The sequence below is a fragment of the Colobus angolensis genome, unplaced genomic scaffold (genome assembly GCF_000951035.1).
Source record: "Colobus angolensis palliatus isolate OR3802 unplaced genomic scaffold, Cang.pa_1.0 Scaffold97, whole genome shotgun sequence".
In the NCBI taxonomy this organism is placed as follows: domain Eukaryota; kingdom Metazoa; phylum Chordata; class Mammalia; order Primates; family Cercopithecidae; genus Colobus; species Colobus angolensis.
Window position 1 is genome coordinate 2,565,609 of NW_012123709.1, and position 18,488 is coordinate 2,584,096.

Below are 18,488 nucleotides of genomic sequence, written 5' to 3' on the forward strand. Positions count from 1 at the left end.
TCTTTGCCACAGCTAAAGGAGCAGGTTTCCCTGTTCCTCTTGTTCAGGTTATTAAAAGCTTTTATCCAACTGCCCCAGCTCTTCGTCATCTGACCTAAAGGGAGAGAAGACCGGTTTCTCTTTAGTAATCACCAAAAAAACTCCTTTTTCACAGTCTGTCTTCAAGAACTATGATCACGACCAGGATGGATACATTTCTCAGGAAGAATTTGAAAAGATTGCTGCGAGTTTTCCATTTTCCTTCTGTGTGATGGACAAAGACAGGTGAGGAAGATGTGGTTATGAGCTCACTGGTGAGAATAGGCTTATAGGTGTATCACTAGAAGCATTTGAAAACTCAGATGTGTTGCTGCTGCGATCACTTAAGAACAGACCATAAAATATGCATGCTTTAAAAACTATTCTGGGCTGGGCACAGTGGCTCACACCTGTAATCCTAACACTTTGGGAGGCCGAGGTGGGCGGCTCACCTGAGCTCAGGAGTTCAAGACCAGCTTGGCCAACATGGTGAAACCCTCTCTACTAAAAATGCAAAAATTAGCCGGGTGTGGTGGTGGGCACCTGTAATCCCAGCTACTCGGGTGGCTGAGGCAGACAATTGCTTGAACCTGGGAGGCAGAGGTTGCAGTGAGCCGAGATCATGCCACTGCACTCCAGCCTGGGCCACAAGAGTGAAACCCCATCTCCAAAACAAACAAATTCCAAATTGAACATTCCATAAATCTGCCACTTTAGAATAGTCAACTATTAAGAAAGAAGCTTAGTCTTCCTTCTTGCTTTGTCATTACAGATTTTGGAAACCAACTAATACTTATTCATACTTCGCATACTTACTTTTCTCAAGGTTAAATAAATTCTATCTTGGTTCTCTATAGGAAACCAATTGTATGGTTAGTGGGTTCCAGTTAGGTACTGTCTAAAGTCAGAAACTGTAGCATAAGACATTTCCCTCCCTATACACATGTACATTTTACATTGTTTCTTTTTCAAGTCTTATAGACAGTGGTCAAGTTAGTTAGGAAAACCTAGTTTGGCCAAAGAACACCTCTGTGGAAATGACTAATGCTGCGTCACCTACTTACCACATGTCATCTTGTATCCTTGTTAAGAGTAGGGCCCATGGAAGTAATCATGAGGTAGCACATACCATATTACCACAGAGGATAAAAAGAAAGGTGAGTTTCTAAGGCTAGAAGCCCCCCTTGCTACGTGCCTCCATGCCCCTTATACTCACATCCTTGCCTTGGTCATTTGCTGGCAGGGAAGGCCTCATCAGCAGAGATGAGATCACAGCCTACTTCATGCGAGCCAGCTCAATCTATTCCAAGCTCGGCCTGGGCTTTCCTCACAACTTCCAAGAGACCACCTACCTGAAGCCCACTTTTTGTGACAACTGTGCTGGATTTGTAAGTTCTTCTTAGGGTGCTCCAGGGTTGAATTTGGGGAAGAGTGTGGGCTACTTTAACGAAGACAGGCACAGACCTCACAATCCTTGTAAACTCATCCCAGCCTGGAGCCCAGACAGACACCTAGAATAACCTAGAGCTCAAGCGTGTGGTTTTTACCTGCACTCATTGTCTCTCCCTTCTTCCTGATTGTTTTTTCTTTTCTACTGCACGAGGCCTTAGATAAATGGTACCAGAAATGCTGAATTAGGGATATACTTTTAAAGTATAATATTCATGTGCTGTTTCAAGTGTTATAACAAAGACGTAAGAGATACCTTCTGTCTTTAGGAGATGATCTGGGCTATGCCCCTCCTCCGTTCCACTCCTGACCAATAGTTTCCCCCTAAACCCAGGTCCTGATGCAAGGCTCTATATCCTTCTCAGTTTGGAGTCCTGAGGAACCTGTTTGCTCGATGATTCATCCATTTCTGGAAAATGTCTGAGTCATAAGGCTGCTAGTGAGGGCCAGGCATGGTGGCTCATGCCTGTAATCCCAGCACTTTGGGAGGCCAAGGCGGGCGGATCACTTGAGACCCGGAGTTTGAGACCAGCCTGCCTAACATGATGAAAACTCGTCTCTACTAAAATATAAAAAAATTCAGCCAGGTGTGGTGGAACATGCCTGGTGGTCCCAGCTACTTGGGAAGCTAAGACAGGAGAACTGCTTGAACTCAGGAGGTGGAGGTTGCAGTGAACGAGATCACACCACTGCACTCCAGCCTGGGCAACCAGGCAAGACTCTTCAAAAAAAAAAAAAAAAAAGCTGCTTCTTGAGAAACTTTGATCAGCATAAACTCTTCTCATGTTTAATTTAAGGTCAGAAGGGACAAGACATGAGAGATAAATGAGGTTTCCTTCCCACTTGAGCTAGAGAGTAGAATGAAGGAAAATAAAGGAATGTCACCTTGTGGCCTCACACCAGATGGGCGAATGACATGTGGTACATTCTGTCTCTTGTTTCACAGCTCTGGGGAGTGATCAAACAAGGATATCGATGTAAAGGTAAGACTCAATATTGTTAACTGTTTTTCCTGGTGTATCAGTCCATTCTCATGCTGCTATAGAGAACTGCCTGAGACTGGGTAATTTATAAAGGAAAGAGGTTTAATTGACTCAGTTCCACAGGGCTGGTGAGGCCTAAGGAAGCTTACAATCATGGCAGAAGGGGAAGAAAACACATCCTTCTTCACATGGTGGCAGGAAGGAGAAGTGCTGAGCAAAAGGGGGAAAAGCCCTTAGGAAGCCATCAGCTTTAATGAGCAGTCACTCAGTATCATGAGAACACCATGAGGGTAACTGCCCCATGATTCAGTTACCTCCCATCGGATCCCTCCCATGACACATGGGCATTATGTGGGCACTACAAGGTGAGGTTTGGATGGGGACACAGAGCTAAACCATATCACCTGGTCTTAAGAGTCCCACCTCTAAAACATTTTTTTACCCATAGTAGTTGTCCATTTAGTCCACAACTTCTCAGCAGAGTTCAGAGTCTCATCCCCAAAGTGGCTTCCTAGAACACCCTTGGTGAATGACCACCACACCGAAGAGAGAAATGCCCGCTTGCACAGTTAGGCAGTTTCCCTTTATCAAATCCACTTTCTGTTGATGTTGGCCTAGAACAGGGATGGCTGGTAGGAGATGGTGCTCCCATATAGTCACGGAAGGGTGGGTCCCAGTGAAAAGGATAGAATCTCTTCTGGAACAGAAGATAAATGATTACTAAAGGTCCTTTATCATTCAGGACATAACTGTCCTTCCTTGTGACTAGGAGAATTCAGGAATGAAAGAAAGGAAACTTTTTACTACAAGAAAGAAAATAAGACCTAACAGCTGAGCGTTTCCAGAGGGTCTCACTAGAGTAGGTGGAATGTGTGGGATACCAGGACACCATCTCTTCCCTCCAAGGTATCAGGATACTGCTTCTGATGCTGAGACTCACTGATAAGGGCTACATTAAGAGTGTGAGCTCTGGGCTTCACCAAGTGAGAAGAATGCTAGCTTCATTAGGAATGTTGTGTCTTAGCTCCAGAAGATAGAACAGACATGTGTGACAAGAAAGCACTGCATGAATTTGGTTGTGAGACACACTGGGGAAGAGAGAAAAGTGAAAGACTTCTTGACCCAGGATGTCTTGTCCACAGACTGCGGGATGAACTGCCACAAACAGTGCAAAGATCTGGTTGTGTTTGAGTGCAAGAAGCGAGCCAAGAACCCAGTAGCTCCCACAGAGAACAACACCTCTGCGGGGCCAGTGTCTAGCCTTTGTTCATTGGGAGCCAAAGATCTGCTCCAGGGTAAGTAGGAACTGGGAACCTTCATCTTGGAAAGTGAAGTAGGAAGGGAGAAGTTTTAGAGGAGGAAAGATTACCTCATGACTCTATGTTTGAGTTTAAATTTAACCTCAACAGCTAGGCCAGGGCTGACTCCTCCCCCAGTTTTAGATTTTAGCTCCATGCCTATGTCTCAGACTTGAGGTGTGAGAACAGCAGAGTCCTAGTTAGGCATAAAATCAGCAGGTACTTATTGGGCACCTACACCAAGCACAGATACTGACTTCTGTCCAGGATAGTCCCTCAAGTTAACAGTTAACTATCCCACCCTATCCCCAGCTCCAAACCCAAAACAGTGATAGGGACAATATGTATGTACATGCATATGTGTGTGTGTGTATATATAATGTAAATTAACATACAAAGTATATAAATAACATTAAAAGGCATAGTGCATTAAAAAACAAAGACACATATCTCACAGGTCAGACACGTACTAGAAACACACAACAAGGAGTAGATGCGAAAGCTACTGGTCTGCTTGGCTGCATGTCTAGAAGCAAGTAGAGGCAACTGCGAATTTGATTGCTGCATAGTAACAGAGACCACCTATGCATGAAAGGTGTCCAGAACCAGACTTACTGCTTAAAATTGAGAAGGAAAAATCCAATGCTTAAAAAACTGTGACTATCACTTAGCAGCAGGAAGCAGACTTAGCCACAGGCAGTCTTCTACTAGCTGAGTGACTGTCTATGATATCCCCAATTTTTCTACAGGAGAGGAGCCCCAAGCCATTAATTTAAAACCAGGTCCTAGTGTGGAGGACCCTGAGGGGCCAGGTAGCAGATAATTGTTGAAATTCTAGAAACAGAAGGCTAAATATAGAAAGGAAGGGCGGGGGGCAAAAATCCCACTCAAGTGGAGCTTGCAGATTAAAATTCCAAATCATACAAGAAAAATCCTAGGACAGCCAAAACATTCAACATTCAAGAAATAAACTAGCAAATTCACTTATGTTAAAATGCAAACAACAGTACAATAAGGAAATGACTTTAAGTATGTTTGAGATGCCCCAGATCTAAAGTGCAAAGAAGCAGAACAGACTGTCTCTTGTCTTCATGGAGTAGTTCTAGTTAAGGGGAAGATAATATATAAATATAGAGCAGTTTAGAAACAATGCAAGAGTATATGCTAAGAACCAAATAGGTTGCAGTGACAGCAAATGACAGGAGGACATAGCAGAGAGATCGCTGTACTGGGGCTGTTGGGACTTTATGCAGAAGGTAGAATTTCAGCTAAGTCTTGAAGGAAGGGTAGAATTAAGTTATGGGAGGAGGGCAGAGCACATTCCAGATAGGATGTACAGTAGGAGCAAAAGGCCAAGGGCAGAACAGCTCTAGTACTCTTGAGATAGCGAACAACAACAACAACAAAAAAGGTGTTAAGGCGGTTTAGGTAAGAGATGAAGTAGAAAAATGAGACAGTCTAGAGAGTCTTAAATGACAAGTGCCTGTCTATATGATAAAATGAGGAGCTATTTAAAAAAGAGTAACATGAAGGGCTTGTTGGGGAGGGTTGGGGCACAAGGCTTCATAGTGCTGTACTAGGCCCTGATCTCGGGGCTGGCTGGCTAGCCAGCATGTCAAAACACTGATCACCTCGACTAACTGAAGAACATATAGGTCTTCAGCAAAAATCCAATGCTTATTAGGTTACTGCCAGTTTAATATAAGAAGCCATGTAACTTCTAATTAGAACCAAAAAGGGAAATAATGAGTTTATTTATATAAAGCACTTAAAATCGGGTTTAACACCTATGTACCATATGTTAATATCATTACTCTTTTGAAATAAGCTCCCTAAAGTGGTAAGGCCACTATAGTTACAACAGATGCCTAGAGAAAACTTTAAGTCCATATAGTATACATTCTGCATTTGAAGCATTTCTAATGTTCAGTAGTATATATCAATATGCATTTGTTGATCAATTAGATCAAAGCTTTAGTGCTTTACTTCCATGTAAGAAATGCACATTCCTTTTTATCACATCAGCCAAATACAAATTTTTTGCTGTCTTCCTAAATCCTTCCCCTTACTATCTATATCTAAACACAGGCTGACTTCAAACTTTTGGGATGTTTTGTTCTCAGGGGGAAAAAATCCTCTCAGGGTCTTAGAAAGAATATGCTAATCAACTAAGGATTTGATGTTCAACTTTTAACAAAAATCACAAACACCACTGTGAAAAATAGGCCTGTACCCTGTATTTCATTCATGCACTCTGTATTTTCAGAGTTACACATAACCTTAGGGCACCACAATTCTGTCACATAAAATGCAGATTTTCAAGTGGCAAAGGTAGCAGAGAGCACCCTGAACCTGAGACCTCAAACAGGAATCCCTGAAGGGGCTGCTGTTAGAGATTTCTCCTCTCCAGGCCATCTCTCCTCTTGCTCCAAACCCTGCCCCCACACTGGTAAGATAAGTAATTTTCAGGAAGTAGACCAACAGGTAGGATAAACATACATGGATCACGGGCAACAAAATGAAAATTACTATATTATTATAAAGTTGCTAAAAGTCAAGGTCTATTTATAATGGCAAAAATGACTATTGGATATCATCCATTCTTAGTTGTTTCCACCTCATTATTGTCTGGGATGGTATCTGCTTATCAAATCAAAATTTCCAGTGATTTCTTTTAGCCCATTACTATCTTTCTCAGTCTCATCAACTTTCACTTTCTTGAAACTTGTACCTCTCCTAATTTCTATAACACTGTGGTCTCTCAGGACTCTTCCTGCAATTTGAAGGGCTTGCTGTTGCTTTTTGTTCTTATTGCTTTCTTCCTTTTGCTCCTCAAAGTGTATAGTGCCCAAATTTCTGTCCCAAGCTCCCTGTATGTCTAGGAATTCAACCTAAGTAATGGACGGGATTATATTCATAATTTGACAATTTATGTTGGTAAAAAGAATATATAACTGTATTACAGAAAAGTTGGAAAATGGAGATAGAAAAAAATCATCACCCATAACACTCCTCCAAAAAAGACAATAATTATTTTAGGGTGACCATAACAATTTAAATATTTGAGCACTTAAATAACTATGTAATTACAATTTTGAGCTTTACTGGATAAATATTAAATGTTAATTTAAATTATGTTCTCTTTGGCAAGAGTTAAACTAGGATCTTTGTGAGATTTCTAGTTTTACAACTGGTTGATTCTGGTCAAATACTAATTAGAAAACTTTTTTTGTTGTTTTTTAAAGCCATCTTGACTATACTAATCTAGTGTCTTCAAAGTCAGACTATCCAATGTTTTAATTACTGCTGAGTCTTTCCAAAAAGTAAACTGAGATGATCTGCAGCTTATCTTAAAGCCTATCTATCACTCACCTCAAATACATCTGTTCTTACTCTACTTGTCCAGGAAATTACTTCTTATGGCTAACATTACTAAGCTGGGTCCTGGGTAGTGGGTCTTAGTTGCAGAAAACCAGAGAAACTTGCCTTTTTCCTTTCAGTATCAAACAAGGGCAATACATTTTAAGGTACATTTCCACAAAGCTAAAACTTCCTTCTCATGGTTAAGCTGTGCCCGTTGTACAAACGGGTCCCCAGAGAGTTCTTATCTGTTAGAGGGTATCTATATCAGGACTGAGACACGAATGCTGAGGGCTCCCAAATTTCAGAGTCAAAAAAAAAGTATGTATGGAGCATTTGTGTCTATATATTGTCCTTATTCTCTTTATTTTATGAAACTCTATGGCACTGAGGCAGGGGCTTCAACTTACCTCCAAAAACAGAAACCCTCTACGCAACCCGTGTGCAAACAGAAGATGCTCTTTCTCAGGGTGGATGTAGCTTGACACCAGTGGCCATGTCTTGGCCAGCAAAACCCCTGGATTTCAGCCCTCACTTAGCCCCTAAATTGGGTGCCTGAAAATGGGTCCTCTTTGAGCATATGGAACTCCTGTAACAATAAGAAAGGTTGCATTGAAACTAATGTCTCAGTCTTGAGTCTCTGCTTTCCTGAGCCAGAGTACTAGCATGTCCTGTATCTTCCTACAGCACCTGAGGAAGGACCTTTTACATTCCCTAATGGGGAGGCTGTGGAACACGCTGAGGAGAGTAAGGATCGGACCATCATGCTGATGGGAGTGTCCTCACAGAAGATTTCTCTTCGGCTGAAGAGGACTGTTGCCCACAAGGCCACCCAGACTGAATCACAGCCTTGGATTGGCAGTGAGAGCCCTTCAGGTCCCTTTGTGTTATCTTCCCCAAGGAAGACAGCCCAGGATACTCTTTATGTGCTTCCCAGCCCCACCTCTCCATGTCCTAGCCCAGTCTTGGTCAGAAAGCGGGCTTTTGTCAAGTGGGAGAATAAAGACTCCCTCATAAAATCAAAGGAGGAGCTCCGTCACCTCAGACTGCCTACCTACCAAGAGCTGGAACAGGTACCTTCCTTTTCATTTTCCTTTTCTTTGGACTATCATAGAGAAGTGGGGCCAACCCAAGAAAGAGCATGTAAACTGAAGATTCAGATCCGGCTGATTACAGGCAGTCTAAAACAAAAAAGGAGGAGGGGAGAAACGGGGGAGGGAGAAACAGGGAGGGAGAGAGGGAGGGAAGGAAGAAAGGATGGATTGATTCCAGCTTTCTCACAACCCACTGGGGGCCTTGGTTCACACTACACAAGCAGCACAGGCTATACAGGGCTCCCTGTCACTACACAGGTGGTGGCATTTCGGAGTGCTGGTGCCAGTGCCCAAAGCACTGTTTACTAGGCTCATGGAGAAAAACCACAGTATCTACTGGTCAGCTTTACTGTGCTGATACCACTCCTTTTCTAGATGGAACTAAAATGAACTTGCCTAAATCCTCCTTCCCTAGAGGTCTCCTTAGTATGTTCATCAGGGTTATGGTTTGGGATCATCATGGTTACCTAAGCATCTTCCTAAGAGAAGTTAGAGATCTTAGTTCTACAGCAACAACAATAAGATAAAGGTGAGTGTATTGTAGCTCACCATAGAAAATGCCTCCCTCCTAACATAAACAAAGAGAATCTTTTCTAACACATCAGGGAATATGCTGATCTTTTACACATACTAGAATAGTGAAAGCAGCAGTAGCAAGCAAATGCACAGCTGAATATAATATAGAGCAATATAATGTATAAAATATTAACAATTATGACAACAGGAGCTGCTTTTCAATGTTAGGCTCACAATGTCCTAATTATCAGGTACCTAATAGAGACAATGGAAAAGACAAAGTTTACCAAGGAAAGGAGAACAAGAGTTTGGAAACATGGTACCAAGGCTTGAGAGAAGGGAACAATGACATTAAAAATAGGAAAACAGAGCCGGGCGCAGTGGCTCGTGCCTCCAGCACTTTGGGAGGCAGAGGTGGATGGATCACTTGAGGTCAGGAGCTCGAGACCAGCCTAGCCAACATGGTGAAACCTTGTCTCTACTAAAAATACAAAAATTAGCTGGGAATGATGGCAGGTGCCTATAATCCCAGCTACTCAGGAGGCTGAGGCAGGAGAATCACTTGAACCCAGGAGGTAGAGGTTGCAGTGAGCTGAGACCAAGCCATGGCACTCCAGCCTGGGGGACAGAGTGAGACTCCATCTTTAAAAAAAAAAAAAAAAAAAGGGAAAGTAGGAGATGGGAACAGCGGAAGGAAGAAAAGCCAACAGCCAACTGTTGAGATACTCAATTCTGAAGGTTCAATCATTACTATACTTCTTTTTGTTTCGAGTATACAACCCACAGGGCTGGCTCAAGAGGTTATCTATAATTGGTAAGAACCTACTGTCCCATGGCATAGTAGTTTCTTAATTATAGGTAACTAAGCTATTTTAGAGACAGGGAAGCAAGGACACATTAATATCAACACTACTCTTCACTTTATTAGAGGAGAAGGAATGCCTTTCTGGCTTTTCCCAAAAACATCAAAGTTTGCACTGTGTTTCTGGAGACCTGTCAGTGCAAACACAAAACCAATATCCAGCTAGTAGATTCCTTATATAGTTCTATATTCTACAGAGTAAAGAACTGTCCACGAGGGCTTCAGGATTCCCTGCATTGTCCTCAATGCTCTACCTTCCCTGTCAGACCCCCAGAAACTGAATTAGAGAAACATGTGAAGAAACAAGTTAGACAACGTATGTGGAACTCTTGATTTGGTGCTTGGTACAAAGAACATAAGATTAAGAGAAACATATGAAAAAAGAACAACGGATTTTCTGGATGAATGGTACTCTCTTGCTCAGAGTTACTGTTAAGATGTGCTGTAAAAACCAAGTCAGAAGGTGGCAAAACGTGGGTTAGACAAACCCCTTCCTCTTTAGGGACAGAAACTGCCAAATGCAACTTTTAAAACGATGAAAGAAACCTCAAAAAATGAAATCAATAGAATAGAAAGAAATAACTTTGGTCTTGGAGGCAAAGATTGGTGTTTTCAGTCCCAGACATTGCTTACACCAGCTGTGAAACTCTACAACCTATTTGGGCCTTGTGAAATACAGGGCTGGGATTCCATGTTCTGTAAGGTTTGCCTCAAATCTTGACATTTTACATGCCGATGAAAAGGAAAAATGTGGTTGGCAACAATGCTTTGAGAAGGGGCTTGTAGGAAGACTAGAATTCCTACTCAGCAATATCAGAGGCAGTAAACCCTCTCACCATTTTGACCACCACCTCTGTTTACTTTTTAGGCTTGTCAGATAGACCTAAGGTCCAGAATTCACTGTGTGCATTTTAGAGGAACAATTATGTGTCCCACTTTCCCATTAAGTATAATCCTTAAAATGACTAGTCTATGTGTAATTCAACAGTCCTATCCATAATAACTAGTCAAATTAAGTCAGTATTTACAATATGTAATGTAAATTAATAAATATTACATATTAAGTATAATGCACCACCGAACCAGCACGGGACAAAAGAATAAGCAAATAAAAGCTTTTATGTTTAATGTTTAGATATACCAGGGTTCAACTCTGCAGTTTTATACTATATGGCAACATTTTCCTTTATAAGATTGGAGGTATACCACCTATTTTCAGGGTGTCTGTGAAGGTGAAGGTATTCCATTATCATGTCACACGGTACAGGCACATAGCAGGTGCTCAATATCATACAGCAGCTAAGACAGCTATCTACATAATTCAGACTGAGAAACAACCCAGTGTATCCCAAATTACCCAGACACTGTCTATATATAATACTCTCTTGGAGTAATCAGTATAGGATAATGTAAGAACACTGGACTCAAAATCAGAAGACTGGAAATCAACCGTTGGCTCTATAATGATACCACTACAAATTAGGTCACTAAATCTCAACTTGGGGGGGAGTAAAATTCTTAAAGTCATCAAAAAGTTACAATTGTTTTAATTTGTGAGGAAAAAACTTAGATAAAATTAACTGTAACACCTCGCATGAAAGAATTCTCAGTTATGCTTTCACGGCTCAGACCTGATCAGAGACACTGTTTCTGCCAAGTTGAGATCTCCCGCAAGAAAACATCCAAAAGTTTTGTCATTATCTACCTATTGCTCGGAAATGGTTTATTCTGCCTGCTAACCACTCACAAACTTTGATATGATAACAAAGACTAACTGCTGCTTACAAATGCTCGTCTGATATTTAACTTGCTATTTTCTATTCAGGGCAAAATAACTATCTCGAAAATAGTTTTTAATTCTCAGCCACAGTGAATAAGAGATGCCAATCAAAAGTAGCTCTCAATTTGTAATTCATCTGCTATTCATTGCTGCTTTATTAACATACCTCATTCTCCTTTCCCTTTAGGAAATAAATACTCTGAAAGCAGATAATGATGCCCTAAAGATTCAACTGAAATATGCACAGAAGAAAATAGAATCCCTCCAGCTTGAAAAAAGCAATCATGTCTTAGCTCAAATGGAGCAGAGTGACTGTTCTTAGCCCAGAAACTCAAGTAGCACAATCTGTAGATGAGTACAGTGGAGATCTCATTTCCTAAACTGTAACGCACAGACCTGAGGAACTTTAGATTGACCAGCTTTAAAACAGTACTTTAAAAGGAAAAGCCTATTATTGTTTATTTACCTAAAAGATTCGTAATGTGCAGCATTGTTTTTCAGTCAGTTGACTCAAAGGGGGAAAACTAAAGAATGCAAAACTTTTGCTATTCATACCACTGACGTTCATCAAAAGTATGCGATCTAAAACACGACTGTCGCTTCCTGACAAAGGGGCATCTCAGTGGCCTGCCTGGCTGATTCGTCCTTAAAACTAAAATCTCTGGAAAATGTATTTGCTTCTTACCCTGTGTTTTCTGCAAACTGACTTACTTATTTTGTTCCAGCCAAAGCTTGCTAATAATAGAAAACTACCCATATTCCAAAAGTAGATTTCCTCTGTATCCCAGCATACTTTGTGAACCTGGCTCCTTCTTCACTACCTCAGATCTAATCAATTAGCCTATGTACCCTCCTTCCTCACTACAGTCATAACACACGAGCATATCTACCTAGAAGCGAATTTCTACTGATGTAGCCACAACTTTTTAGAGGCCCATTAAACATGACATCATCCAATTGCAGGTCAACTCATAGTTGTAGCCTTGCAACTTAACAGTCATCATAAAATAAGTAATCAAATTAGGTACCTGGAAACGTAGTTATTACCATCTCATATTACTGTCTAATTAAAATAAACCTAACGCAAACATGTTTGTCCTTATATATTCTACAGTGGATAGAATTAGGAATTGATGGCTTTAAAAAAAGAATCTATGAAGAGTCTGTGTAACTCTTCATGTTCCATCTTTATCCCTGAAGTAAACTATTTTGAAAGTCCTCTTTTTTAACTGAATTTGTGCTTAACTGTCTTCACTATTAATACTATTTAGAAATAAGCTAATTGGATCAGTGGCTTAAATAACAGCTGACTGTGTGTACATATGTATATAATATGTATATACAATATCAGGCATGCATGTGGCTTGGAATTTTGTTTCCTCCATAAAATGTGGAAGTGAATAAAACAAGTTTTAGTCATTTATACAAAGTCACAAATATAAAGTTCAGTTTGTCACAAGATTAAATTGCTCACAAGGTAAAATTGTATTGTTTGGCAAAATCACAAGAGTTTTCTATTATGCAGGTTAATAATAAATGGGCTCATTTAGTTGCCTGGGCAACTATTCACAAATTCATTTGTCAGCCTCTTTTTAGTTCTCTTAAAAAAAAAAAAAACATATGATCATTTTCCTTTTTGGGGGTACTTAGCTTTCATGCCTATAAAGTCTGCTACTAGACTGACGTGAAATTCATAAACAAGTTGTCCAATTGCCAAGAATATGTTAACAATTAAAAGTTCCAAACCTAAAGCCAATAGCACCAAATCTTCATAAGAATACGAAGTATATATACAGTATTGCTTACCTAGAGGATTCAGATCATTTAGGAATTCTCTTTGATGAAAGACCAGTTCCCATTTGCATTCCTCCTTGCACTGAATTTTAGTGATGTAGAACTAGCTTGTAGTTAGTGTTTCATTATATTATAAAGAATCATTTTACACACATATTTACCCTTTTCCAAATTTAAACTCAGAAATACCCAAAGCAGGCCTGCTTAGGCCCACTACCTGGCATACAAACTTAATAGTAACACTTTGTTACTTGCTTTTTATAGGACAAATATGAGTTAGGACAAACTCTAAAATTCATATTCTTCACTGTTCTTCTTTTCCTTTTATACAGACCAAAGATGGTATACTCCAATTTTTTAAAACAGTCAAGGAACACAATTTTTTTCATTCTTCCTCCTCTCCATTCAAAACAAAGATCCCCAGTTTTCATATAAATAATCTATAGGGATTCAAAAGGTCGCAGTCCCCTTAATTAGTCAAATTAGCAATGGCTAAACAGTATCCAGTACTGCAGAATTATCACTGAAATGGATCAGAGGAAACAGTTTCATCACAGGTTTTTACAGGCCAGCAGGGGCCAATGAGGTAAAGTATACAAGTTAATAGTATCTGCGTTGAGCAACATGGGGCTAGAGGGATCACAAATAATATGAAAACAAAAGCAAGGTTTTGGCTTATCAAGCCGAGTGCAAATTTTTGCATCTCACATGACTTTAGTTTGGCCAAGTATTTATCTGCCAAAACAAGGACAAATCTTGTTTTATTAACAGCAGGATCACTTCTCTTTTTCTTTGCTGACTCACCTTTTTACTGACCAGTTGTGAATTTCTGTCTAAAAATGTATAATACAGAACTGCAAGAAAAAAACAAATGTACAGATTGTAAAGTTTTTTGATACCTAATGTAAGTTTTCTTTGTGTAATATTTATATGATAAAAGACATTAGGATCCCTACAACATAAATGTCTTGTGTTTCTTCTACTTCGTGATCATCTAAATGCTTTACCTGAATTTTTACTATAATCCACAGCTAAGACCACTCCCCTATTCTATTAATCAAATTGAGTTTCCCTGGAAGGAAAGCAGCTATTCAGTTTAAAATGTTCTAAATCTTTTTACAACACGAAGAAGTAAGACTATAGAAATATTCAATCTCTTTCCATCTTATTCATAACTTACAGTGGTCCCCAAATATTAAGTCTATAAATACTTAACATTAAAGGAGACAGACTTGAGGTTGTCCCTTCTCTGTGGCTTTTAATTCCACAGTTTCATCTAAGCAAAATAGCAAGTAAAGAAGAGATCCTTTGAAGCTATGGATAAAATTGGTAATGACAGCTCAATCCAGGTTACAGACCTACTCAGGGCAATTTATTTGTGGTCATGATTATTTAGAATGATCAGACATAGCCACAATTTTCCCTTAATCCCCGGCTAATTTTTGTTTAACCAAACCAATGAAGAGAGATGACACATTTCAGTCAAATTCTTCTGGAGAATGCATTCTGGAACATTTAGATGGGTGTGTATTTATCATTTGGCCAATTCATAATACTTCATACAAAGTAATGAAGTCACACTGACCGCCTGATCCTGAAGGCGAGATTAAACTGCCTGCTCACCTCCCCCATTTTCATCCCCACGTTTCTCTCACCTGTGCTCCTTCCAAGGTATAGATAGTATCACTGCTCAGGACATTTTTCTGGTCACAAATTTTTTTTAGGTTGTCATGCCTCCTCTTGTCACAAATACAGGTAATAAGATGTTTTTTATTCAAAATGTTTTCCTTTTTCTGTTTAATAAGGCAAGGTTTCCCTGATCTGCAGAACAAAAGTAAGTTCAAAGAAAACCCCTGTTTCCCTTTCGATGCGTGCTTATGAGTAATAGCGTGGTGATTATGTATAGACAGAATACATGCTCTTTATATGGTCCAAAGGAAAAATGACTACTTGAGGCAGAAATTTCCAGTAAGATCATGTCTATATGTGCTATTAGATACCAGGCTGGACAAAAAGAGAAGAAAAAGGGGAAAGACAATGAGGTAATTAAAAAATGAAATTGAGAACCAGGCAAACAAGAATGAAAAGGAGATATCAAAAAAAGTGTTAGATTTTAGGAAGCAGTAGCGTGCCATTCATCATAGTCCATGGTGTTTTGCTCTCAATTATAAAATATTTTCACACTATGGCCTTTCACATTAAGGCCCCTAATCTCCTTCGTGCTATTCTAGATACTGCTCAGCAAACTGTTCTACAAAAGAAATTTTTACTGAACAAAGATTATCAAGAAAATCCCACTTTACAGGAAAGGGTAAAATATTAGAGTCTACCTGATTCAGCTTTTCATTCAATTAAGGTTTATAGGATGTGTACATAGGAGTGGTTTCAGCTCCAACATGATTCCAGGAGCAAGTGCTAAACTTTGATAGGAAATAAGCGATTGCAGTGAATAACGCAAGCAGCGCTCCTATAAAGGTACAAAGAAATCTTATGGAAAATCTAATGAAACTGATGAACTGTTGTTTCTGCCATATTTACCATAAACTTTTAGTGGTAAAAAAGTTGAAAGTAGTTGTAAATCTCCTTCATCAGCAACTAATGCTACCAAAAAAGAAATGAGGCAGAAAGTGAAGGTTTTAAATGAAGATTTTTAAATAATTTTTGAAATATTTTACTCAAATATTTTCTGAAAATTTTTTTAAAATTATTTTTCAGAGTTCATGACTACTGATAAAGGTATTTTCTTAATTATGGAAAGTCTTTTTTCAGCTATCACCAATGAAATTATATCTTTTCATTAAATATACACACACAAAAAATAACCAAAAAATTTTATATTTTCCTACCTTAAACACATTTCTTCAAAGGGTTAGCTTGAAAAATACATGTCTAGGATTACAGAATATTCAATACTTTTAAGGTTTTAACATTATTTTAGATTGTACCAGAGTTTACCAAAAAAAATAACAACAAAAAAACCTGCTAAACGTCAAATACCACTTGTCCACTGGGAACAATTCAGCTTTCTATCAGTTGAGTTGGTTGGATCATATTAAGTTGTTATGCACAGGTATTCACCAGAAGCCTACAATGAGATACAGATTTTACACTGAGATTGAAAAAATTTACAGAACCAGCTCTTTTTCTCTAACTCTCTACACTAAGAGAAAAATACATTACTTGGCCTACATCTTAAGGCATTCAAATAGGCCCTCTATAAGTTTTTAACAAATTGTATTTGTACTTAGGTCTTTATGAAACAACCCGAGATGATGGTAAGTGTCTCATTCCTCATTTGACAAATGAGGACAAATCACTCCTTGAGAGCTAAGGTCATTGCAATCCATGGCACCCCTGACCTAGTGCCATGATGCAAATCCACAACTCTTGAGAGCTAAGACGGTGACTGCTCCAACTAGCAAACCACATATAGCCATTCCCTAACTTTGCGTTTCCCAAATCTAGCTGTGAATCAGAATTACCAAGGGATGCTTTAGCCCTACCCTTGATCTACTGAAGCAGGAAATTACTGCCTTAATTCTGTGTGATACAGGTCAGCCTGTCTTTTAATATTTGGATATCTAAAGTGAGAGCATAAATGATGAAGATACCAGTTTATAGGACTATTTCTCACACCATCATGTGAAGTTGGTATGTATCTTTGCTCCATTAAAGTATTTCTGACCTCAATCTTAAACTTTGCTTTGTCAAACAAAATCATGCAGATTTCAAATCCAATTAGAAAATAAGTATGTACAGTAAAAAACTTGGGCTTCAATTAATGAAACTTTAACAGAAACATGGCTAGAGAGGAATCTCTTCCTATAAGAGATAAAAATGATTCACAACAACTGCCTACTAAATACAACTGGAAGTGCCTTTCCCTATTTTGTAAAATCAAATGAAAAACCCACAAAACACATCCACAGCAATACAGGTGAGGCAAGGGTCTATATTCCTTTCCATTACAGGTGGGGTATGTGTCTAAACCTGAACAAAATACAGGTAACAATCTAAATTCAATCATGACAATAAAATACTTTCCATTTTCCAAGTTTGATGGTATTATTTACATTTTAAAAAATAATTTTTGTTCTTTTGTTTTTTAAAAAGACACAACATGCTCAAGGGTACATAGAATATGGAAAAAGTCTTCACTTCATTTGAGAGATCAACTGGCAGTAAAAAACAATGTTCTTACATATTAACCAATTCAAGAATGTTATCACCAGGGAGTCTAACATGGTGTTTACTTCAAAGATGATATTCAAGTATGTTATTTAGAACACTATGTCTAATGTATCTATAAAGAAGCAAGCACTGCTATCTGATTTTTGTGGTTTTTAGTATCTTCTATATCCACCACCACCACCACCACCACCTCCTCCTCCATATGGATCTCCATAGCCTCTTCCACCATAGCCCCCTCTTCCACCATAACCCCCTCTTCCACCATAATCTCCCCTGCCCTGGAAACCTCCTCTACTACCTCCTCCTCCTCCCCCCCACCCCAGCCACCATCGCCTTCTTGTCAAGGGGGCATTTCTGGGGGTGGTGGTTCAATTTCATTCGGCCGGCCTCCCCTGTCAGGCACCCTTCCCATCAGCACCTGTGTGAAGAAACATTTTCTTTTAGTTTCTAATATTTTAAAAGTTAAAGTTTACATAAAAGTTTCAAGTGATGTTGTTTCTAATAAATAGAAGCCAATATTTAAGGACATGAAAGTATCAGACATGGCAATACAAATGAATATTAAAAATATTAAGTGTGGGACAAGGAGAAATCTGTTAAAGGATACAAAATCACGGCTAGACAGGAGTAATAAATTCTAGTTTTCTACACCATTGTATGATGACTGTAGTTAATATATAGCTTCAAATAGCTACAAGGAGGATATTGAATGTTCCCAACACAAAGAGATGATAAATGTTTGAGAGGGATATGCCAATTATCCCTGTCTGATCACTATACATTGTATGTATCAAAACATCACTATGTTCATACATACATGGTACAATTACTGTGTTTCAATTTAAAAAATAATTTTTTACTTCCTGTTTACCAAGTCTGAAGAAAAAAGAAAAAATTTTTAAAAAAAGGAAATATGAAAAAATACAAAATATGTGATACATGACAAATTCCTTAGAATATACATATACATATATATATTTTTGTTGTTGTTGTTTTTTGTTTGTTTGAGACAGAGTCTCGCTCTGTCACCCAGGCTGGAGTGCAGTGGTGCAATCTCAGCTCACTGCAAGCTCCACCTCCTGGGTTCATGCCATTCTCCTGCCTCAGCCTCCCGAGTAGCTGGGACTACAGGCGCCCGCCACC

General features: G+C 39.1%; 2 protein-coding genes across 2 annotated transcripts in view; one reads left to right on the top strand and one right to left on the bottom strand.

The window, feature by feature from the left end:
• The window catches only part of RASGRP1 (RAS guanyl releasing protein 1 (calcium and DAG-regulated)), a 78,149-nt gene extending 64,035 nt beyond the window's left edge, over positions 1-14,114 (top strand). The window contains exons 12-17 of the mRNA XM_011932651.1: positions 155-264; positions 1,262-1,406; positions 2,414-2,450; positions 3,593-3,745; positions 7,796-8,181; positions 11,548-14,114. Of these exons, the coding sequence (XP_011788041.1) occupies positions 155-264; positions 1,262-1,406; positions 2,414-2,450; positions 3,593-3,745; positions 7,796-8,181; positions 11,548-11,682 (966 nt within the window). The 3' untranslated portion in view covers positions 11,683-14,114. The remainder of the gene's footprint in view (positions 1-154; positions 265-1,261; positions 1,407-2,413; positions 2,451-3,592; positions 3,746-7,795; positions 8,182-11,547) is intronic.
• Positions 14,115-15,970: 1,856 nt separating this feature from the next.
• Positions 15,971-18,488, bottom strand: part of FAM98B (family with sequence similarity 98, member B) — a 32,739-nt gene continuing 30,221 nt past the window's right edge. Inside the window, 2 exon segments of the mRNA XM_011932652.1 lie at positions 15,971-17,667; positions 17,670-17,763. Coding sequence (XP_011788042.1) covers positions 17,498-17,667; positions 17,670-17,763 — 264 coding nt within the window. The 3' untranslated portion in view covers positions 15,971-17,497.